Source organism: Panthera uncia, assembly GCF_023721935.1.
Source record: "Panthera uncia isolate 11264 chromosome C1 unlocalized genomic scaffold, Puncia_PCG_1.0 HiC_scaffold_3, whole genome shotgun sequence".
Classification (NCBI taxonomy): Eukaryota; Metazoa; Chordata; class Mammalia; order Carnivora; family Felidae; genus Panthera; species Panthera uncia.
Window position 1 is genome coordinate 13,658,589 of NW_026057584.1, and position 25,376 is coordinate 13,683,964.

A 25,376-nucleotide genomic window follows, 5' to 3' on the forward strand; every position below is an offset into this window, starting at 1 on the left:
GTTTATTCCTTTTTCAGCAAGTACTTACTCTGTGCACCTAGTGGGAGCCAGACTTTTTCTAGGTACTCAGGAAACAGCAGGGAACAAGATAACAAGCCCCCTGCCCTCTTGAAGGCTGACTCTTTTTGAAAAGAACAAACAATAAATTTTTTTTAAAAAGACAAATAAATTAACACGAGAGTCGTACATTGTTTACAGTTGTTTGAAATAAATCAGTATGACAGATGTGATGCAGAGGAACTGGGAGATGGGTCACGTTAGGTAGAGTGGTCATACGAGGGCTCTCTCAGGAGGTGACATTTGAATACAGACCTAACAGGTGAGAAGGATAAGTCAGGTCATGGGAGAATATTCTAGGGCAGGAGAACGAGCAAGTGTGAATGCCCTGAGACAACTAAGTCTTGGCAAGTTCTAGGAACAGGAAGTAGGTGCCGAAGGGAAGAGCAGACCAAGATAATGTGGGAAGGACAGTCCAAGGGAAGGTAATGTAAGGTACCAGGCTGTAGTGAAGCGTTTGCATTTATCCTGAGTGGAGGCTGTTGAAGGATTCAAAACACTTTCAAATGGTGTGGTTCAATTTCTGTTTTTGTTTTTGGTTTTTAAGATCCCATCAGAAAAAAGTAATGAATTGGAGGAAATAAGAGTTGACCAAGGATGGTAGATAGGAGTCTGCCACCTAGTTCATTGCGTGGCATAGACTAGGACTGGCAAGGAAGGAGGAGAGAAATGGATGGATATGACTGATGCTGGGTAAATTGGACAGACAGGCTTCTCTGATCCATTGGACAAGGGGAAAGAGTATCTCAAGGATGAGTCCCTCGCCTTTGCTTTGAATACTTCTATGCATGGTGGTGCCATTAAAAGGGCAAGACTAGATGAAGAGCAGATTGGGGGGATATTGGCCCCAAATTCCACTATGGGCATGTTAAGCTTGACAGGCCCACTAGATATCCAAACAGAGATGTCCTTTGGGTAGATTCAAATACAAGTTTGGAACTCAAGGGAGTGGCCACGAACTGGGTATAAACTTGGAAGTCTGGTCCGTACAGTGACCCAGAGGGTCACATTTAGGAATTTCTGTGTGAATAGAAAAGGGGCCAGGAACCAAACCTTTAAAAGATGAATAGAGGGATTCCTGGGTGGTTCAGTCAGCTGAGTGACCAACTCTTGATTTGGGCTCAGGTCATGATCCCAGGGTCATAGGATCAAGCCCCAGGATTCTCTCTCTCTCTCTCTCTCTCTCTCTCTGCCCCTCTCCCCCACTCATGCACTTTCTCTCTCTCTCTCTCTCAAAGAAAGAAAGAAAGAAAGAAAGAAAGAAAGAAAGAAAGAATAGAGAAATGACCAAAGGAGACTAAGAAGGAATGGCCATTGAAGTAGAGCTAAACCAAAAAAGATTGGGCTATGAAGCCAAGAGGGAACAGGTCAGCTGTGTGGCATGGTGCTGAGGCGCTGAGTAACAGGAGGCCAGAGAGGAGCCCAGTAGATATGCCAACATGGAGGATAACTGGGACTGTGGAACGAGAAATTTCCATGGAGTGAAATGGTCAGGAGGAACAATCAATGTACTTTCATTCAGGATTAAAATTTAAAAAACAAAAGAAAACAAATCAAAAGCCCTAGAAGCTGCTTCTTGAAACCACTTGGAAATATCAGGAAAATGTAACCCAAATCATAATGGCATTTAGCCATCTTATGAAATAAAAATAAATGTGGTTTTTTTGACCATGCATATCCTTAAGTGTGATTAAAATATCCAATTTGGAAACTGAAACTTGAAGATAATGGGCTTTTCTTTCCAGTGCCCGGCATATGACTCCTTCCACATGGATTCCTTTCTTTGTACTAAAACTCATATTCAGAAGCTTAATGTTTGTATTTGGGCCAGTCTTGCCAAGCACGAGAACACGCCCAAGTTCAGAACCCAGCATCAGTATGCCCTTTTATATCTGTAAAGCCTGAGAGACAAGTTTATTTGGAGTGCTTTGGATGTCCGTATTGTACTTAATTTACTTTAAAATTGATACAAGTGTTAAAAAAAATAGAAAATGATTTTGTAAAAAACAATTTTATTGTGCTTATAAACAATAAAATAAAAACTAAGAAAACAGCCTCACCTAAACTTGACAGCAATTTTTTATGTAACGGCATTGTTTTTAAAAATCTTCGTATATTATTGAGTGACACTCTTTTGTTCATGTAGCTATTTTTAAACTCATTGTTTTTAACTCAGAGAGCATTTTTTTTTAAGTGAATCGAAATATTTCTTCAAGTTGCCAAAGATCCAACTCCTGTATTTAGTGAATGAGCTTCTAAAAAGCTTCTTTTGAAAACTTTTCCATGGTGAGGAAACAATATTTGACAGCATGTAATTTTTTAGTCAGTCCGTTGGGAACCAAATTCAAGTTGACGGTATTCTAGTATAAAATATATCTTTGAAAATAGCAATTGATTCCTAAAATGTGAACAAAGAAGCCTGCTTCACAGCAGAGCTACTTTAAAATTATAATGTTCTTGATTTTTATTTAAGAAAATACAGAATTCTAAACATAAGAAGCCTGTGACTTAATTTGGTAGGCTTTCAAGTGCTTGATTAAACGAATCTTTATTGAAAAGCCAATGATTCAAAAAGTAAGATTTGACATTTAAGTTGAAAAAGTGGATTGGAAGAAATAAATGAATCACCACGTGAGCTTTAATTTCTGATGGATTATCAAAGTAGGTAATTTATTTCCATTCACCAAGCAGAAGTGAAAATCAAAATGCACCAATTCATGGCAAATAATAGGATTTTTTTTCCTTTGACCTTCAATGTGTTTTGAGTTCCTGCCTGAGTTACTTTCATGTAATTTTTGCATTTTCTACTCTTGCAGACCACCACTACCACAAACCAAAAGTTTTTCTAAATTAAATTCAGTTGGTAAAATGGGAAACTTTTACTTTTCGTCTTTTTTTTTAATATTTTATTGAATTTCATTTTATATGTGTAGCTCTGTTTCTAACAGTAAGGCAGCTGGCAAATATGGCTAGTATTAAGGAATAAAATAATAACCCCATTATAAGCTAGCCATATTACTGTGTTTCAAAGTACATGAGATAACCTATTAAACATTCAATATCATGTGGTTTTGTGTATATCCTGCTTGCCCACAGAACACTGATATATGAGGGGCATCAATTCAAAATTCAGTGACATAAACAAAAGTAAAAATGTTTTGGGGAGCATATTCCATTCTGAGAAATCTGTAGTTAATGACATGTAATTATATCTATTTGCATGGCCATAATTATTTCTATGTGTATACATGTAACTATGTACATATACATGTATTTATTTATTTCAGTCCCTGTTTTATTTAATAACTGTTGCATTTAACAGTTTTCTGTTGAAAATTTCATCTTTCTGGAATCGTTCTTCTTCAGATCCTACGATACTCTGGCAGCATTTAACATATATATATATTTTTTTTTTTTTTAATCTCTCTCCACCCCCCAGTCGCCTTACAGCCTGTTTTCCCTACTCCACCTCTATCTTTTGCATGCTGATATTGTTCAGGATAACATTCTGATTCTCTTCTCTTTATCTCATGGCTTAAACAAGAACCACATACAAAACTCTCCCGGGTCCACATCCCCAGCCCAGTTTCTTTGGCCAGGCTCAAAACTCATATATCCAACTGTGATTGGAATGTCCTATAGACAACTCTATGTACCATCCAGAACTCATCTTTGTATCTTTATCTTATATATTAGTGAATGATATTGCCGTCCACTTAGTTTCTTACATCTCCAAACCTGGGAATTTTCTTTTATGCATACCCCTGTGAGCACCTCTCTCTGACCAACGAGAACACCCAATGGATTTCTAAGTTCTTTGGGTGTACCTCCTTAATGTTCCTCAAATGCGTCTCCCACAAATGCATTCTTTCATGCCTTTATGTTCTTTCCTGTGTTTATGTCTTTGCACATGTCACTTAATCTACCTAGAAGCCCCTTCTAACCACCGCTTTACCTACTTTTTGCTTTTTTAAAACTCAACCAAGAAACTTTCCCTTTCTTTCCCATCTTTCATTACCTTCCCATTTTCTCTTTATTTCACATTTTCCCTTTCCTTCTTAGCATGGTGGTGAGAGGTACAGAGGCAGCTACTCAGAGGCTTGGAATTGGGTAACCAGCCAAGAAGTCCTCATAATGGGAGGCAGAAAGCTATGTGGAGGCACAGAAATGGAATGTGCTTGGCTTTGTCAGGATCTGGGGTACTGTGCAGGGTGGTACAAAGGAGACAATTCGAGAAGGTGGCTGTGGTTGGCAGACTGGTTACTCTGAACAGTAAGTAAATTGATTGAACAAATAAGTAAATAGACCAATGATAACAAGAGCCAATTTTTCACTATTGGAGGAAATAGTTACATGAAATATGAATAGGGAAAAGGCTTGAAATAACCCTTCTTGATTTGAATTTGAAATAGAAGTATCAACATGAACTCATGAGTTTTTCATAATATTTCATAAAATATTCATGTACAGATAGAGTTAAAGAAATCCTTGTAGATGTGAATGTTATGTGTATGGATATGTGTATGTGTATGTGTGTGTGCATATGTGTATGCGTCCCAGTAACAATGAGCATAATGAGCACCGAGATCCTGGTTTCTAAATGTCACCCTCACAGAAAGGTACTAGAGCTGTATGGAGAAATGACTGGGGCATTGAAAGTATCCGATGAGCCTAGAACATCTTGTTGAGTGAAGAAGTGCCCCCAAAATTATGGAATCTACCAAAAAGTCACAGGAGCTACCTCTAGCCAAATCTGAAACAATTTGAGCATCAATGTAAATAATGATAGTAAGAGATTGAAATCTATTGAATAAAATAGTAGTAATCCATGAGTCTATACTTGGAGGTATGAAGAAAGAGAAAGAAAGAAAGAAAGAAAGAAAGAAAGAAAGAAAGAAAGAAAGAAAGAAGGGAGGGAGGGAGGGAGGGAGGAAGGAAGAGAGATAGAAAGTTTCATCATTACAGAATACCAGCTAGTAAATATAGAAAGAATGATGGAACTAGAAAATCACCATTGGTAGCCATCTTAGTGGTAGTTGATTCCAGTGGGAGTTACCAATGGAGAATTAGGTGAGTTAGGTTTGATGAGTATCAGGACATTGGGATAATCTCAGAATATATCTCCAAAACTGCTAATCACTTACCACTTAATATATATTGTATATTTTAAAGAACAATATTATACCATATATAAATAGTAATTTCTCTTATCTACTGTTTTATTAAATAATGTACTAAAGAGGCAATTGCATGTATGACGATTTTATATCATAACCATCACTTCTTTCTTTTTCCTGCAGATTGAGCCTTTTTTTGTGAGTGTGGCACTTTATGACCTCAGAGACTGCAGGAAGATTTCTGCGGATTTTCATGTGGATCTAAATCACACTGCTGTCAGACAGATGCTCTCAGGGGCTTCCGTGGCTTTGGAAAATGGAAACATTGACACTGTTTCCCCAAGACAATCAGAAGAACCTCAAGTCAAGGGATTTCCAGAGGAATGGCTAAAATTTCCAAAGCAGGTTGCACTTTTGTTTACTTGTGATAACCCTGAAACTGCTCGTTTCATCATTCTTACCGAAAGAATACAGTTGGTTTCCCAACTAAAAATTCCCTAAAAGCTGTCCCTTTAAAAAAAAAAAAAAAAAAAAAAAAAAAATTGAAATTTTGTGAATGTCTTCGGTATGCATCCCTAGATGCTTATTAGTTGTTTTCTTCGTACATAGGCTATATTTTCTGTAAGCAATCCACATTCTGACATTGTTTTGGTGGCCAAAATCGAAAAAGTACTGATGGGGAACATTGCAAGTGGTGCTGAACCTTATATTAAAAATCCGGACTCCAACAAGGTAATGCATAATCTTTTCCATAAATAATTCAGGCTGCTTTCAGGATATAAAATCACACTGCCTTAATGAATTATCAAGCTTGGTAAATGTGAGTCTCAAAATAGTCGCTGGTTACTGAAACGAATGTCCATCGGGCAAATTTTAAAGTATAGATTCTTGGTTTGTGTGTTTCGACCAAGCAGCTTCTGACTCCTGATCATCTCTTAGTAGAAATCAACTTAAATGTGTATAAAATTTTCACTCCAAGGATCAAAATGTTAACAATAATGAAAAGTGAGGATTAATCTGACTAAAAGCAAGTGAATACAGATTACTGATGATGAACTAAGTGAAAAAGTAAGACAGATAACTGTAGGTCAAATTATTCTAACACTGAAGTGACAACAGAGTAAAGGATGTGCTGGGAGTTCTTCAAATGATAGGACAACAGAAAATTTTTTCTTTTTTCTCCAACCACATTTTCTTTAATAATCGAATGTTACTAGTTGGTAGGAAATAAATATTAAAAGTCTGTAGTTTTCATGCAAGGGAAATGTATTGGGGAAAGACCGCATAAGAATGGAATTTGAGCATGTGTAACAATTTAGGGCAGTGTTTAACATATTCATGAGATTCGGGGTTTGGCAAACTACAATGTGCAGGCCAGATCCACCTGCCACCTGTTTCTGTCAATAAAGTTTTATTTACACAGTCACACTCCATCATTTACGGATTGCCTAATGGCCGCTTTCCTGCTACAGAGACAGAGAAGCCACGACAAAGACCACGTGGTCCACAAAGCCCAATATACTTACTGTGATCCTCTGCAGAATACATTTGCCAACCTCTGCCATAACGAATAAGGGTATAAGATGGTCTGTGGGTGTAAATTTGAAAACGCTTTCCATTCGATGTTGTAAGACCTTTCCAGTCTGATAAAAGGGAAGAAAAAGTCGCTGTTCCGAGACAAGCGTATTTTCTATATTTGAAACTTCCAGAGTGAAAAGAAAGAAAAACATAATACAGTAGTTTGAACACAGAGGAGATCATTTGGTTCTTTACAAGACAGAATCGGCAGCCCAGTAAGGCAGACAGACAGACCTTCCGAGTTTCAGTACAAGATAATGTGGACAAGTATCTATTAGTGTTTTCCTTGGACTGTTTGGGAAGAGGTGTTCTAAACAATATTTTTATTTACTTTTCCCTTAGTATGCACAAAAGATACTGAAATCCAACAGGCAGTTCTGCAGCAAGTTGGGGAAGTACCACATGCCGTTTGCTTGGGCAGTAAGGTAGGTTGACATCTGTAACCAACAGAACAGTCATACGTTTACAAGTCTGCGTTGGAAACTTCCGTCTGAACACCTCTCTGTTGCCTGTTATGTGTGATATACCAAAACCTGGAAAAATATTAATGGTGTCATCTTCATAAATATTCGGGGCTCTCTGGAAACATGTGCTTTACAAGACAATTCAGCAAGACAGAGTATAATAGATTGGGGCTATGATATGTGCACAGTGTGTGCACGACCAGATATGCTATGGCTTCTTGGTGGGATCAAAGTCATGACCTGTTTATTATGCATATTTGGTTTATTAAACGCTTGGCATTGTATCAGGCCTGAGAGTTCAGTGTGCATAACACTCAAATGGCAGCATTGTGATTTATTATGCAGCTGCGTATTTTCATCTATGTGTAGGGCATAGGCCTATGTATGGATGTCCAGAGGAAACCATCAGCTTGATCATTTAAGCTCTCTTTGATTTTGGCACTAATTAGCGTAACCAGATTTGTCAGTACTGGCTCACTTTCTGATGGAAACGCTGAGTTATGTCAACACTAAGGACGGAATCATCCTCCCGGACATAGAACCTCTGCATAAAGAACAAGAATTGCTTTTCAGATCTGGTTAAAGATCAATTACAGTTGTCCTCCTCAATTTCTTTGCATCCTTATGTGTGTAAGAATTTCTTAAAAGAGGAAAAGCCTGGCATAGACACGAGGACAAAAAGGTCAGCAATGTATAAACCAAATTAACTTTAAAAGGTTGGGGCGCCTGGGTGGCTCAATCAGTTAAGCAGTCAACTCTTGGTGTCGGCTCGGGTCATAATCTCAAGGTCTTGGGATTGAGCCCCATGTCAGGCTCTGTACTGAGTACTGAGTGCAAAGCCTGCTTGGGATTCTCTCTCTCCCTCTCTATGCCCTTCCCCTTCTCATTCACGCTCTCTCTCTCTCTCTCTCTCTCTCAAAAATAAATAATAAACATTTCAAACATTTTTAAAAATAAAAATAAAGAAATAAAAATAAGTTAATTAGCGTGCCATGAAGTAAGGCAGCCTAGTAAGTATTCCTTTGAACATTGGTAACATTGTCCCAATGGTGGTAACTTCAGAAGGAAGACAGCGTCTGTTAATTTTTGCCATTTGTAGGTCTCCCAGTACCCAGGGATGAGCATAACCAGAGTGAATCCACCAATATTTGTTATTATTGTGAGCTTGTTACTTGAAGTCGGGGGCAGGTAGGTGCAGGGGAGGGAAAGGTGGAAATATGAGCAACAGGAAACCAGGACAGACTTGCACAGTCTCTCCAACGCAGCCCTGTAGTGAGGGAGAAAGAGACCAGACCCAGGAGTTGGACAAACATGGTCCAATTCCACTTACGGACGGTAACTTTACTCCAGTTTCCTCCCAGTTCTCAGGGTCCCAACCACACGATGAAACTGACAAGACCTGCCTCGTGGGCAATGGAGGCAATCTCAGCTACGAAAGCACTTGGCATAAAGTGGATCACACGTATCACTCTGTCTCTCTGTGCCTCTCGCCCTGCAGGGACAGCTAATGCCAGTACATGATGCCTGGAACAGACATTATCCGAATATACTGAACCTTTATGTTGAATTTCGTTGTTTTTATTTCTCCCAAGCTTCCAGAGAAAGGATAACTAGTCATAATTTGCTGGTTAAACTCTTTCATGTTGATAAGTATTCTCAATTCCCACAAGAAAACCTGTTGGGGCATAATAAGATAGATATCTTTTGGCAAAAGAGAAATATTCCAGTATAGCAAACTTACAACGGCAAACACATTTTCTGTTAAATGGCTGAGCACTGTTGTGAGGTTTTAGAAGCAGTCATTTGAGAGCCAGAGCTGGTTTTGAAATCTATACTGTACTTAATAGCCAAGTGAACTTAGGCAAGTACTCATAGGCTATCTTTACGCTAGCTTTTTTTTTAATGTACAAAAGAGGAATGATAATACATAATCTACTGTTGCAGAGATTAACAAGCACAGATATGTACCCAGTAAAAGATAACCATTGTCTGAAGTCACTATTCTTATATGATTATTAAGTCACCTGGGGAGATCATATTTTCTGCAACAAGTCCCCCTTTCTGGTAAATTTGGCACAGCGAAGAATATAGTGGGGTAGAGAAGGAAAAGCATTACCCTTTATTGATCAGTTAGGAGAAGAAGTAACAATTGTACAGTGAAGTTATCTAGTAAAATATGCTGGAAGAAAGACGGATGAGGTTTCTAGGAAGGCTGACAATATTCCTGACTATCGAAGTAATTACGTCTAGGACAAGAAAGTCAACAAAACCACAAGCTCATGCTCCATTGATGCCTGATGTGTGGTTTGGCTGTAGGTTAGGAAACAGGAGGCACCACCAATTTGTGCACATAAATACATGGTTTACATTCACGTAAACATCTCTGACATCTCAGAAAAAAAAAATGGTTAGCAGCATAGTTTGAAAGATTTCATGTTAAACCCCTTGGAATAACTAATCACAAAAATAAGTACCAGATCCAGCCAAAGAAGATTTTAGTCCCCTTCACAATGTGGAAATTGCTTCAAATAAAATGGCAACTGCATCAGAGGAGGGCTCGTGGTTACTCAAGCCATTAGCTGACATATTTCAATATTCTATTGATTCTGCTGGATGTTTGGCCTCCTTTTTTCCTACTATATTTTCTAGATTGCAGTTTGCCTAACAGTGTAGCTTTGAGTGTACCCTAAAACACTTTGGCCCTTAAGATCAACTGCCACTAAAAAGGGTAGAATTGACAATTTAGCTTATGACCGTAGAGAGAGAGAGCACAAATAGGGGAGGAGTAGAGAGAGAGAGAGAGAGACAGAGGATGTGAAGCTAGCTCCAGGCTCCTAGCTGTCAATGCAGAGCCTGACACAGGGCTCAAACCCACGAGCCAAAGTCAGACGCCCAACCTACTGAGCCACCCAGGTGCCCCAACTCTGATTTCTTTTAACCCACCTTACACGATATTCTAAATGGATTGGCGCACAACCCTGGAATTTCTTTAAAATTGAACAAAACTCAATTAAAAACTTCATTCTTCCATCTATGTGTTTACAAAAGGCACACAGTCTAACAACATCCCCAACAAACGGTTGTCCAACCTCTGAATCCTCCCAATGACCAAAACTCAAGTGCATCCCACAATGGTTCCTTCCTTCTTTCTATAGGTCTAGTGATTAAATAACTCATTTAAAAAAATATATTTTTCAACCGCATGACAATTACTTTTGTGTTTTGTCTTACATTAGCTACAGAAATATGCCCCATTCTTTCTGTGTCACAGCTCTTCATGCTGCTCGTGATTGAGGCTCTCAGGGACACTTGGGCTTCTTTTCCTGCAGCTAAACTCCACATTTTTTTCAGTCATCCCCCAAACGTCGTGGTTTTGAGACCCTCACCATATACGGATCATTGCCCAACTGTGGCAGCTGGAACTGGGCACAGCATCCTGCCATCCCGAAACCATCTGTGTGCATGAGTCAGTTCTCTGTTCTCTTGCCAGTTAGCATATTTATTAAGCAAGGACAGCGTGTAGGGGGCTGTGAGCAGCTCTTCTCCCTGGCCCTGCGTTCTTCACCCTCTTTACAACGTGTCCAGTGTAAGTGAGCTGTTTGCAGGACAGAGCTGCGGATAAAAGCAGGAACGAGTTTTACAGCTCACGTCTAGTGATACATTTGTAATGACTGGTTAATTACAAACAACAACAACAACACTACTCAAGGTCAGTTTGACCTCCTCCTGTGTTGAAAATACATCATATTGGTTTCAACATGCCACACACCCGAACAGAAGCCCTGTGTGATATTTAAATAAAATCTTCGAATTAAATATTTTCTCATTCTGCTTCCCCAGAATGAAAAATTTCCCCTCAGTTACCACTTAACAGAGAAAAATGAGCAGAAAGGTGGGAGGAGTCTAAAAAATATGATTCTGGCCCATTTTCGGTATTATTTGACACTACAGCTCTATGATCAGATATCTATCTAAACGGCCATGTCAGTCTGTGTATTTTGGTTATTTGGTATTTGGAAATCTTTGGTTAATTTCAAGAGTAATAAAATAGTCTAGTCAAGCTCCTTAAGCTAGAAGAAATAAAACTTCAGCAGCTCTCTAAGATTACTGGAAAATCAATTATACACGGTTCTAACTTTTTTTGATAGGCACAGAGTATAATTAATTTTGAAGGAGAAAAGCTAACATTAAGCATGTTATGTATACTAGCTTGTATTGCCTGGCATTACTATACTATTTGGACAAAAACAACTTACGTGTTTTAACTAACTCTGTCTAGTTCCAGTGAAATAGACAATCAATGGCTCATGTTCATGGTGCTTTCTTTATGTAATACAAGATTCTGACTCAAGTGTTCCTTAGTTTACCTTTGTCTGTGTCTTAAAATTTAGGACGTGGGCATGTTTATCTCCAGGAGAATGTTTCAAGAGTCTGGCCGCCTAGACCCACATGTACGACCTTATTACCCCTTTTTCACTACTCATAAATTCTGACGGCACCATCCAGATCAAAGTAGCCCTAGCTTGCCCAGAAAGTAATGAAAAAAGGACTAACCTGTCCCTCTCCACTCTCGCAATCCTCCAAAGTTTTGATATGTTACTAAATCATAAATGGATGTAGTTGGAATATGGGTGGGCTGCTGTCTGTCTGGAGACTGAGTTGAAAATAAGGAATTAAAGACAACAAATACAGTGTTTAAATGAAACTTTTGTCTAAGGAGTTTTTTTGTTTTTTTATTTCATAAGTTCCTGGAGTTTCTTCCATTACAGATGGGAAATTGAATCATTTGTCACCTTAAAGACACAACCCGGTAAACAATATTCACATACCAATCTGAATAAATATCCTTTTCTTTCAGATCAGTATTTAAGGACAACCAGGGAAATGTGGACAGAGACTCAAGATTTTCACCATTGTATAGACAAGAAAGTAGCAAGATTTCAACCGAGGACCTCCTAAAACTAGTGTCAGATTACAGAAGGTAGGGTGTTGGGATACTCTTGAAATTAACATGAATCAGCTACATTGCTACTATTGATTTATTAACTCTGCATAAACAATACCTGGTTAACCTGATTTCTCAAATGGCCAAACTCCCCCAGAAAGTAGAAGCTTCACAGATGACTTCACATATGCCTCAATGACCTAACAAAAGAAAATTTGCCACAATCATATGGAAGGAGTGTGAAACATAAAACCATGTCAAATAACTATTATCTCTCTGTAACAGATCACACCAAAACTTAGTAGCTTAAAAGAATAATATCATTTATTTTCCATGAGTCTCTAATTCGAGCCTGGTTGAGGGAGGAGAGCTTGTCTTTTCTGCACATGGCATCAGTTGGCAGAGTTCAGCTGGAATCAGAGGATCCACATTCCAGATGGCTCATTTAATGACTGGCAAGTTGACTTGGCTATTGATTGGGAGCTCAGCGGGAGCTGTAGACTAGAGACCTTGGCTCTTCTTCCTGGGAGCCTCTCCATGAGATACTATCACTTCCTCATGGAAAGAGAGCTGGCTTCTGAGAGTAAGTGTCCCAAGGGAGAGAAAAGGATCACTACCAGTTTCTTAAGACCAGGGCCCCGAAACTCTCGCAGTAGCATTTCTGCCATTAATATACTGTCATGCTGTCACAGAGCCCAGATTAAAATAACAGAGACACAGACGCCTCTAATTAGGAAGGATGTTAAGGAATTTTAGAACTATGTTTTGAAATTCCACAGAGAAATTCATTGCTGTGACTATAGTAATTCATAATATTTCTGTCATTCCAATGCTTTTGGAAAACACAGTGAAAGTTAGTGCTAAAAGAAGAAAAAACTTAATAAAACCCACAACATCTTTTAAATATCACCATGCATTCAACGTCGGGCGATGATAAGATCTTTCATGACGAGCAACTTCCCTTAAACTGTTAGTCCCCTGATACCCAATCCCTAACATCCCTAAATGTTAACTCTCTACCTCTCCCATCTAAGAATCAACGATCTCCTGTCAATTAATTTTGTTTATCCAAAGCACAAATAATGCATTACTATGAAACAAACATAACTAATACCTTCTGTATCTTCAGTAGAGAATATGTTTCTATTTAACTAGAAGGGAAGTTTTCCCAATGCTCGTTTTTTATTCTGAAAAAAAGAATACAAACTTTAGAAAGCAAAATAAAGGTGAAAAGTAAAATCTTGGGGGAAACTACTGCTTTGTGATCCTACAAGACCACTCCTTACATGAGGAGATGCCCCCTGCTCTTGACTTCATCAGACTTCCCGGTCAAAGCTCCTACCATAGTCTTTCCAAAGGCTACTGAAGCCACTAAGTGGGAGCAAATAGTGTTTTACCTCTTTACCTTTTTTGCCAGTGTATGAAAGTATGAAAAGTTACAATGCTGAGCAGAACAAAAGGGACAAAATATTTGGGGGTAATCTGATATTCACAGAAGATTATATTCTTGCAAAACCCATATTGTCCACGTATAGGAAAGAAAATTATCACTCTGGCAGTGATAGGGCATCTAGAATACATAATGCCCTACTGGTAAAACATTAAATTATTTCATAGACCCCTCACACTTTGTGGTATTTATTGTCAACAGTGTGCTGGTAAACCCTGACTGTCTGACCCTCAAGGGGGAAAAACAGATTTGTACTGATGGCCAATTTCTGTCGTGTAAATGGTAGCATTGCTGATTTCAAGCTCCTGATGGGACTTCACCGAACATGGGTTTTGGAAGAGATGCGCGCACCATCGTATAACATTTCCACCAGACAGATTCATGGATATCTCACCATGTAGTAAAATACTTCTAAGTGATCATTTTTGATCACTTTGCTCATTACCTTGGTGTGTCATAGAATTTGTTTAATGGAAATTTGATACAATTTCACTTTTAATAAGGGCTGTATTTAACAACTAGCAGGCAAAGTAATTGAAGACTTAACAGGCAGCTCTCATAAGCTGGGAAGAGCTGGCTCTGACCCACCACTATAATTATTCTATTAGGTTTTCTAGAAGACCTAACTTGAAACTGTTATCAGCAACTTTCATCTCATTAGGAAGGAGGATAGGCAAAAAGGTTTTGGTAGAGAGGGAGAATGTGGGGTCAGGGATACTTGGTGAGAGGGTATCTGCACACATTTACAAAGGGGGGGGTGGGTACAAAAGAGGGAGAAGGCAGAAGAACCAAGGGCAGAGAAAGGCTCTTTGTCCTCCTTGATTGTTGGTGAAGAGGGAAAAAACAGACCGTCCACTTAACAATTGTAGCAAAGACCACCCTGGCCCTTAAGACTTCTAAAGAGTCTTGGGGTGCCTGGGTGGCTCAGTCGGTCAAATGTCCGACTTCAGCTCAGGTCATGATCTCACAGTCTGTGAGTTCGAGCCCCACATCGGGCTCTGTGCTGACAGCTCAGAGCCTGGAGCCTGCTTCAGATTCTGTGTCTCCCTCTCTCTCTGCCCCTTCCCTGCTCATGCTCTGTCTCTCTCTGTCTCAAAAATAAATACAAACATTAAAAAAAAAATTAAGAAAAAAAGACTTCTAAAGAGTCCTCATGAAAGTAAATCGCTTAAACCCATTAAAATACTAGTACTTTTTGTTAACAAAAACTATCTATTTACTCTTATACTTGTGTGGCCATTTCTGTACATGGTATCCAAAATAGATGCGAATAAATCTAGACATTCTTCAGAATACCTGTAATTTGAGCCCTCACTGATTTCTATTTTCATTTGCAAGATTACATAAACTTTAGTTTTTCAATATAAAACCAGCTAAATGAAATCTTTCACCAGTGTGTTTAGGGTTCTACTGTTTACTCCTATCAAAGCTCAGATTTACAGTTGACTTTTTTCTTGACAACTAGAATAATTCAGTGTGTGTGTGTGCGTGTGTGTGTGTGTGTATGTGTTCGTGTTCCCTGCTTTCACAGGGCTGACAGAATAAGCAAAACGCAGACCATCCCTGGAAGCCTGGATATTGCTGTGGACAACATTCCTTTGGAGCATCCAAGTATGATGATGATGTCATGATTTGCTTGTAGAGTTCTGAATAGTTAGTGGTCTTTTGGTTGGTTGGCTGGTGGGTTGGTGGGTTGGTGGGTTGGTTGGATAGTTGGTTAATTATAATAGTTTGGGAGTTTGTTTTCTCAAAGTTTGGGATAAATGGAATTCGTTATTCTACAGAAATTCGGGGCTTCTTCTTTTTCCATTAAGACAAACTGTAAGTATGATAGGAGAGGAACTATATTCAGTGTAACCTAATATTTATCTGGTTTAATACCATGCATCCAGCAAGGTATTATGTCATTTAATCCTCAAAACCCTGGAGGGCTGCAAATGAGGAATGGCAGGTTCAGATAGATGGATAAAGCAATAACCCATAATGGGAGAATTTATATTCTATTCAGTTCCTCTGACTCAAAATACAGGGCTGGCCCCCCAACACTGTGCTGCCAGAGGGGTCCTCTGAACACCGTGGGTAGCCACCCAAGTGACCATGTGGTGATTAGAACTGGAATATTTTTAGACTCTGTTATTACCCTGAGAGCATGTATCTTCCTCAGAATATGGTCAAAAGTCCCATTTATGTCAGTGAAAATCTGAATTTTAGAAGGAGCTTTTATTAGACTTATAAATAAGAGTCTCAGAATTTATTTCTCAAGGCATGAGACTGGTTTGTGTAGTTTTGCTACTTCTGATTATGCCTTCTAGTGACTTTCTCAATGATGCAAAGAATGAATAAAGGCATCCTAAAATGAACTACAAACAGAGAGAGGATTATTACTGCAGGATATTGAATTCCCATTAACACTATGAGGTTTTTCATTCTTATAATTTTTCCACAAATCATTTTAATATTGAAATAAAATAAGCATTCTAAACTAAGCCATGGCTGCAGATCACTTTTATATTGATTGGTGTGGAAAAGCAGAGAATAAACTAAGCCATTGCCTCTGCCTGATTTGTGGGATGTGTCTTTTATTACCTGTAGAAGAGAAAAATAACAAAAGAGAAAGCTAAAATAATCTGTTTGAAATGACTATAGGACATTAGAGAAACTTGAACATATAATAAAAATACCATAATTGGTTTTTGGGGAAAAAAATGTAATCTGATTCCCAAGCATATTTAGCTAACCATTTTGCTTTCTTGAACACAGGAAAATTCCAGATGAGGTAAGGAAAGGTAGAAGGCCTTCCTGTCTTCCAGTAACCACAACATCAGCCTCCAAACTATTTAGTGACATAAGTTTTGATTTATAAAATTTAAATTGTTCTTTTTTTGTATTTTCCTTAGGCTGTTCCTACAAGGCTAGATTTTTAAAGATTGTAAAAACTGGAGAGAAAAATAGAATAGTTGTATCAAATAATGCAGAGGGGCTTCAGGCTTGTGTTGTGAAATCACTCCATAGAGAAAACTTACTATCAATCCATTAAGTACTACCCATGATAGACCCATTGGACAAAGTTTTGTTTGGTCATATATCAATATGTGTATTATTTTTATGTTACAGTAAATGCCGGTGGGTTAATCTTTATAATCGCAGGTTAACGTGCTTGGAGAATCATTAACTAAAATTTACTTTCTATGTGAAGCCTAGTGCACAAAGAAAATAGTTATAAATCCATCCAAAAGATTTACCAATATTTTGAGACATCAGTTTGAATATTAAATAGCTTATCTGTCACCTTTACCTCCTACAAATTTTTCATGCTAGCATAACTTAACATAAAGTCCTTTACTTGGGGCTCTTGGGTGGCTCAGTTGGTTAAGCGTCTGATTCTTGGTTTAGGTTCAGGTCACGGTCTCACAGTTCATGGGTTCAAGCCCCACGTCAGGCTCCATACTGACAGTGTGGAGCCTGCTTGGGATTCTGTCTCTCTCCCTCTCTATCCCTCCCCTGCCCTCTGTCTCTTGCTTAAAATAAATAAATAAACTTTAAAAAATAAAATAAAAATTCCTTTACAAATGGAGTTTCTATTTCAACTGGATTCATTTTAAAATATGTTAAGTATTGTTCACTTTAAACAATCAAGTTAAATGACAAACTCTTATTTTCTGATTTTTAAAGACTGTGTAACATCGTCCTTTATCCCTGTCAAGCCTTTCGATGTGACGGCTCAACCAGAACCCACGGTGGAGGTGGAAGAATTTGTTTACGACTCAACAAAGTATTGTCGTCCTTATAGAGTATACAAAAATCAAATTTACATTTACCCCAAGCACCTCAAGTACGATAGCCAGAAATGTTTCAACAAGGTACAATATACTTCCAAGATGTTATGCTCTCTCTGCACCCTATTGAGACCATATTAAGAGGGTTTTTTGAAAGTTCAAGTACAAATTATCATAGGTCAGTATTTTGGAATAAAATCCACTTGCAGAAAATGCTTCATAAGGGACAGTGATGAGTTTCACCTTAAAGGTGCTTAAGGACGCACCGTGTTATAACATATTAATAATCCTTTCTAAAATCAGCCCTAAATTATTTTGTTCTAGACTTCTTTTATTTTCAGTTTCTTAAGATACTCCGAAAATAGCACACCTGCCTCCTTTTGATATGAGTTTTTTCTTCCTTTTAAATAATATCTCCAAATCCTTCTGCTATTTCTGAACACCGTGGATAATGTCACAAGAAAGTGTCGGGTATTATACATTTTTCAGATTTAATTAGAAGCTACTTATTTTAGACGTTTGGATTGTTTTTTGGTGTTATTTAACAGGAAATTACAATTTCCATTTTCCCTCTCTGTAATTTTAGGCTCGAAACATAACCGTGTGTGTTGAATTCAAAAACTCTGACGAAGAAGGTGCCAAGCCCGTGAAGGTGAGCCAAGTCTTCACGGGGACCCAGCATCCAGGGGGAGGGGAGGTGCCCAGGTTCTTTTTGCCACCAAGGAGCTTTTTATCTGAATGTGATTGAAAGAGCAGCAATTTGGGGCACCTGGGTGGCTCAGTCGGTTAAGCGTCTGGCTTTGGCTCAGGTCGTGATCTCAAGGTTCATTGGTTTGAGCCCTGCGTCCAGCTCTGCGTTGGTATTGCAGAGCCTGCTTGGGATTCTGTCTCTCTCCCTCTCTCTCTCCCTCTCTCTCTCTTCTCAAAATAAATAAATAACCTTTAAAGAAAAGAAAAAAGAAAGAGGAGCAATTCAATACATCTGTTTTAGATTTCCTAAAATGTACCTGATCTAATAGCCATCATTAACTGCATCTACTGGAAAGGCCGGACTTGTAGCCTTGCTTAGCTTCTCACCATATGGGAAAAAGGAAACCATTCTAGTGTGACTAAATGCAAAGATTCCCCTTTATTTTTTTTTTATTTTTTATTTTTAACATTTATTGATTTTTGAGACAGAGCATGAACAGGGGAGGGTCAGAGAGAGGGAGACACAGAATCTGAAACAGGCTCCAGGCTCTGAGCTGGCAGCACAGAACTCACGGACTAGAACTAGGGGCTCGAACTCACGGACCGCGAGATCATGACCTGAGCTGAAGTCGGCCGCTTAACCGACTGAGCCACCCAGGTGCCCCGCAAAGATTCCCGTTTAGAAGACTGCCCTCTTCAGAGATTAGCCCGCCCCTCAATTCCACATCCTTGACTTCAAATGCCACATCCCAGCGGGCCCTCATGCGGCCTGTGTGGCAGGGCTGCTTTGTACGAGCTTGATGGCTGGTGCAGCGGGCCTGTGGGATGCCCACGTCCAGGGAAGGAATGTGTGGCCCAGCGACCGAGGAGCTGGGAAATGGCTCTGGAAAGTCGGTCCATGCAGTTGATCGCATGATTTAATAAGATCCATCAGACCACGCGGTTTATACAAACTGCATACTGTGACTGGATGTCATTTTTCAAAGTTCACATTTGATGTAGACTGTTTTTCTGTAAGGGACTAAAAACAACAAAGAGTAACCCATAAAAAGAGAGGATAATTCTTTTCAGTGGGCCTGTGGCCAGATCTTCCCAGCTTCTAGGAGTCAGAGGAATGAAATAGTGAGGGACAAAGCGAATTCCTAACTCACCCCTGCAATTATCTGAGATAATCTCTTACAGCACTCTGTCAGGTACCAATCATGTTCTCAGTACCGAGGAGGTTTGCAGCATTATTCAGAAGAAGAAGAATCAATGTAGCGGAGAAAGAGTTCTTTAAAATAGTCTTGAGCCACCATCGGTATCTGTAGGTTCCAAGTTCCGCAGTAACATTAGTGAGCATCAGGAGAGACAAACTAAGCAAAATGGAATTTTCAAGCAAGCAAAGGCAACGGCCAGATGGCAAGCACAGCAGGCCTACTAGTGCAGTGTTGAAGGGGAAAATTCTAGCAATGGCAGGTGTGTGGGTCTCCTGTTGCATTGTGTTCTAAAGGATCACGCAGAGATCAGCAGGCTGCAGAAGAGGGACCCTGATCGTTGGGCGAAGGGAGCTTTTAAGCTAGCTGCCTAGGAAGTGCCATATGACATCCCCTGGCTGGGAGAGAATAGTAATGCAATATGGTGGAGACTGGAACCAGCCCTATCCTTCCACCTCAGAATTCTTGGTTGCGAGCTGGCATGTCAAGGACTGGGGTCCAGCCAGACCTACGGTCACCGGGGACTCACTACCTTGGACTCTAAACGAGAGCTGGGTACCGTGGGCCCCTTCCAAAAGCCATCCTGCAGGAATCAGAATGGAACAAATTAGTTCTTATCTCCTGGGTAATCAAAAGTTAGGTAATGCACTGATTCAGGTATTCAGCATTGATGCAGTGGCTGCATGATGAATTAAAGCCTTCACATTTTCTTCAGCAGCACCCTGGTATCATAAATACAAGGCAGCAGGTGAAAGAAGTTCAAGGTTAATTAGATGTCAGCTAAGCCTGGCAAGGTGTCACAAAATTCGTCTTTGTTCCAGGATTGGTAACTGAAGGGTTGTGACATTTGTGTGTGTGTGCTCGGGGTTAATTTCAGACACTCATAATTATTCACCTCATAACTTTTTAAACAGTGTATTTATGGAAAACCTGGAGGGCCTCTCTTCACCTCAGCTGCCCACACAGCAGTTCTGCACCATTCCCAGAATCCGGATTTCTCTGACGAGGTAAGGCCCAAGGCCTCCACAGCCCCCAGCAGCTCTTCACAGGATGGGTGAGTGGGTCAGGAAACTCACGAAGATAAACACTCTCTGGACCACATCTCAGACTGAGAGCCTGCCTTGAGGGTGGTTTGCTTCACTGAGATTTAGAAACTGTATTCACTGACAGTCGTTCAGGGAGTTATGTTGCAAATTCAGACATGTCCGCGTAGGATTGCCCTTCGAAAATGCGACATTTTTATGGCATCGTTCTTTTTGAGTGAGAATATTTTTTTCTTTTATCTCACTGGTCAGTGTAATCAAGATTGTGTCCGATAGCTTTACCAATCAATAGCTGCATTTCGGGTCATAATGGAAAGAACGTAGGAACAGACAAGAGTGTGTCGGGGCGCCTGGGTGGCGCAGTCGGTTAAGCGTCCGACTTCAGCCAGGTCACGATCTCGCGGTCCGTGAGTTCGAGCCCCGCGTCAGGCTCTGGGCTGATGGCTTGGAGCCTGGAGCCTGTTTCCGATTCTCCCCCGTTCATGCTCTGTCTCTCTCTGTCCCAAAAATAAATAAAAACGTTGAAAAAAAAATTTAAAAAAAAAAAAAAAAAAAGAGTGTGAGCCAACACTCGCTGCTGACCTATGTGAACCCAAGTGATCTTGGATCCCCTCGGCTCTAAATGTAGCATAGAACAAGACCTGCCCTGGCCAACTCCTAAGCCTCTCTCTCTTATTATGTGCCAGGCCTCATGCCATACTCCATATTTGCATCGTCCCAATCCCCACAGCGTCCTCCAGAGAACCAGAGCGGGTAGGGGGAGATCGATGTGTACAGATGGGTAGATTTATTATACGGGATTGACTCACGTTGTTCTGGAGATGAGAAGTCTCGTGATGTTCTGTCTGCAAGGCTGAGACCTTGCAGAGCCAGCGGTAGTGTCCGAAGGCCTGAGAGCCAGAGAGCCTCTGATGTAGATCCCAGTCCAAGTCTGATGGCCTGAGACGAAGGGCACCAAGGGCAGAGAAAATCAGTGTTCTAGTTCAAGCAGTCAGGCAGAGAGGGAATTCATCCTTCTTCTGCCATTGTGTTCTATTTGGCCTTCATCAGATTGGATGATGAAAACCCGCACTGGGGAGGGCCATCTGCTTTGCAGTCCTCCATTCAAATGCTCCACTCTTCCAGAAACACCCTCACTCACAGGCACACCCAGACATGATGTCCCAACAGCTGTCTGGGCATTCTGCATCCCAGTCAAGTTGACATAAAATTAACCTTCACACCTTCCTACTTTGTGGATAAGGACCCTGGGGCTCAGAGAAGTAACTTGGCCAAGGGCACACCACTAATAAGTGATAATCAGAGTTCAAACCAGGGCATGTGACTCTGGGGCCTGAAGCTTCACCACTCTGCTCTAAGACATGTAAAAGCACTAAGTGAGGAGTATCTGGGTGGCTCAGTTGCTTAAGCGTCCGACTCTTGATTTTGACTCAGGTCATGATCTCACAGTTTGTGGAATTGAGCCCCACGCTGGGCTCTGGGCTGACAGCACAGAGCCTGCTTGAGATTCTCTCTCTCTCCCTCTTTCACTGCTCCTTCTCCACGGGTGGTCTCTCTCTCTCAAAATAAATCAATAAACTTTAAAAAATAGATAAAACTAATCAGGCCAGTGATAAATTACTACACACAGGTCAGCTTGTGTTATAAAGAGACTCAGATAAACAAACTTTGATTAAATTTAATTTCTGACTGCAAAGCAAAGGTGTAATGCAACCTGCTGATTCAGTGTCTGGGTTTAAAAATATCACATCTTTTTACGAGTTTCCTATTGCTGCTATATAGTAAATCACCACATTTAGTGGCATAGAATAACCCATGTTCCAGTTCTGGAGGTTGTAACCCTGAAATGGGTCCCACGGGGCTGAAATCAAGGTGTCAGCAGGCCTGCAATCCTTCTGCAGGTTTTGGGGATGACTCCTTGACTCACCTTTCGCAACTTCTAGAAGTTTCTGCAGGCCTTGGCTGGTGACTCTCCGGCAGATGTTTCGTCACTCTGACTTCTTCTTCCCTTCTCATATCTCTGATTCCAACTTCCCTCCAATAAGGACTTTGTGATTACACTGGGCCCCCGTGGTACTCCAACCCAACCTTTCCATTTTAAAATCCTTAATTTCATCCCTTTCGAAAATCCCGTTTAGTGTGTCTACAGATTCTGGATATCAGAGCAGGGAGGACATATTTGGGGGGAGCTGCTATTCTCCCTTCCACACCTTAGTCCACATCAGTCATTTTTAAACTAATTAAGGAACCTCAGTGAGACCACAGACCTCCCTTCACCTTATCTCCTTCCTCCACATCCATTTAATGCACTTAAACATTTTTCCCTATAGATTCAAGACAGAAGTGAAAAAAACTTAAGGTAAAGGGCTATTACCACATTACAGAATATTTATTTTATTGGCTGACCCCTTGGAAAAATCCATCTGAAAGATGCATTCTCTGTAGACATATAAGATTTTTTTTAAGGATGTTCTCACCGTTAACACTGGCTTTTAATCTCTCTTGCTCTCATGTGCTTCCCGGAATTCTTGTAAAAGCCATGAACTTTTCCACAGGAGAACACGTATATAATGAACAGCCTGGTGAACTGTGCAGTGCCGACTCAAACCTAAAGTTGCATTAATTGCAAAAATTGATAGAAATTCTTTCAAGGCATTGTTCTCAGTATAACGTAAATATTTGCAGTATTTGAGTGAAGGATGTTTACATTAATAGTTAATTGGAATTCTTGAGAACCTACTACGTTCCCATATGCCATTTATGTTGTCTTAAAAAAAAAAAAAGAAAGAAAATTTCTTCCTGGCATGTAACTAATTATTGTATGCTCTTCAACATACATTGGCTTTTGTTACCAGGTTACCATAGGGGCATATAAAGAATGTGTAAGCTTGTAAACCATTCTAATTCTGACGCTCTCAAATTTTACCATTCATCAGAATCACCTGGAAGGCCGGTTACAACACAGATCACTGTAACCCACCCCAGATATTTGGATTCCATGTGTCTGAACCGGGGCCCGAGAAGTTGCATGATACTTGTTAGAACAGGTTTCTAGATGATGTTGATGCTGCTGTTTGAGGGATACCATTTTCAAAATCAGTGTAGTAAATCCTTTCCTGAACAATGTGAAAACATATTAGCTACATAGGTAGATGCACAGAGAGTGTAATAAATGAGCTAGCAGATAATTTGCATGGCTTTCTATCACCCTATTGCTTGACTATTCTGGAAACTACCTAGTTGCTGATACTGAGTTGAATGTAGCTTAACATGCGTGAGATCCTGGGATTCCAGCCTTAAGTAGTTATCAAAACACATGATTTCTCGTCCCGACGATCTTATTGCTAATTAGACCATACTCCTCGTGAGTCAAACCCCTGTAACATCTCTCGACTGGGTGCCTACATGTGCATCGTCCTACTTCACAAGGCTTTGGGAGAAATTAAATGACAATGTATGTGGCAGAGATTTGGAAACTGAAAGGCACTATAAAATATAGAGGGTGTCAAAACATTTCCTTTTAAGAACATGGGGTATTCTCCTAAGTACTTTTTTAACATATATCAACTTTATGTTTTATATTTATTCAGAAATATTCTTTATGTAGCTACAGAATGACATCTTCACAAAACAGCTCATTACTTAGTCACCGTGATAACACATTTCGTAAGTGTTTTTTTCGTTAGGTTCAAAAAGGGATAGATTCTGTGCTTAAGTTACATCACTTCCTACTGCCACATTTCTCAGCAGCGTACCTATGAATCGCCTGGGGATCTTATTAAAATGCAGATTCTGATTCCACGTGTCTGGGGTAGTGTCCGAGACTGTGCATTTCTAATGAGCCCCCAAGTGATGCTCATTGGTCCAGGCACACAATCTGCGAGGCAAGGGCTCAGGTCACCCAGTGTATGTCCCTTGCTGATAGGTCCTCAATCTGTGCCTTTTGTGTGTGTGTGTGTGTGTGTGTGTGTGTGTGTGTGTGTGTGTGTTTAATCCATTCTCTACTGGCTAAATTATCCAACGAGAAATACTACGCCTTCCAAATTATCATCATCACCACAGTAAAGAAGTAAAAATATCAGCCTCTTAACACATGACTGCTAGCAGGATAGATATTCATTAAGAGTCAAATCAATGTTTCTACCACGAAGTAGGAAACACGGACCTCAGTTTCAGTAAAAGAATTTTTAAAAGGTCAAGGTGCCTATGCTGTGTCTTTCCCTGACCCTAGGCAAATGAGTTTAATCTCAGTCCAGCTATGATCTCTTTCGTTGCAGGTGAAAATCGAGCTCCCAACACAGCTCCATGAGAAACACCATATTTTGTTTTCTTTTTATCACGTCACTTGTGACATAAATGCCAAGGCTAACGCCAAGAAAAAAGAGACGCTGGAAACATCAGGTACTGACGGGCAGCATTCCGAGACAGCTTCACATGGGGTCTGTGGGACTTGCATTGGGGAGTATTTTAAAGCTATGATTTATCAAAATTTTCAGTGAAGTTTTGTATTCATAAGTGACACACACTTTGTTTTTGGTCCTCACCACGGAGGTTTGTACTCAGAAGTTTTCTCTTTGTTCTTCCTCTGCACAGTTGGGTATGCTTGGCTTCCGCTGATGAGACATGATCAGATCGCTTCTCAAGAGTACAATATCCCAATAGCAACAAGCCTGCCTCCTAATTACTTAAGCGTTCAAGATTCTGCGAGTGGGAAGGTATTGAGTGATGTATAATGTAAGGGAAAAAAGAAATACATGAGCTACATGGCACGAGGTTATCTTCTGTCTGCTGTTTAATTTAACCCAAAGGCCACGGTGTACGCATCCATTGTAGTGATGAGTCACGTACCCCACAATATCTCAAGCGTCTTGTTTAGTTTCTGGCCAGGAGAAATGATCTATTAGAATGACTCGCTGATATCGGTCTCACTCCCCAATATTGCCAACTATATTCGCATCTTTTCTTTCCCATCCCTAGAGTCATGGAAGATGATGTCATGGGTCAGGACAGCCAATTAACATAAGCTAAATAACCTGTTTAGTTTCTTTTCTCAAATTGCC

At 40.0% G+C, this 25,376-nt stretch overlaps 1 protein-coding gene across 5 annotated transcripts in view; it reads left to right on the forward strand.

Moving 5' to 3' along the window:
• The window catches only part of DOCK10 (dedicator of cytokinesis 10), a 268,151-nt gene that overhangs the window by 170,039 nt on the left and 72,736 nt on the right, over nt 1-25,376 (forward strand). For all 5 annotated transcript variants that reach the window (XM_049615823.1, XM_049615821.1, XM_049615819.1 and 2 more), the window contains exons 12-21: nt 5,358-5,579; nt 5,784-5,906; nt 7,095-7,177; nt 12,075-12,197; nt 15,143-15,222; nt 17,284-17,471; nt 17,974-18,039; nt 20,188-20,280; nt 24,594-24,717; nt 24,910-25,031. In XM_049615823.1, coding sequence (XP_049471780.1) covers nt 5,358-5,579; nt 5,784-5,906; nt 7,095-7,177; nt 12,075-12,197; nt 15,143-15,222; nt 17,284-17,471; nt 17,974-18,039; nt 20,188-20,280; nt 24,594-24,717; nt 24,910-25,031 — 1,224 coding nt within the window. The remainder of the gene's footprint in view (nt 1-5,357; nt 5,580-5,783; nt 5,907-7,094; nt 7,178-12,074; nt 12,198-15,142; nt 15,223-17,283; nt 17,472-17,973; nt 18,040-20,187; nt 20,281-24,593; nt 24,718-24,909; nt 25,032-25,376) is intronic.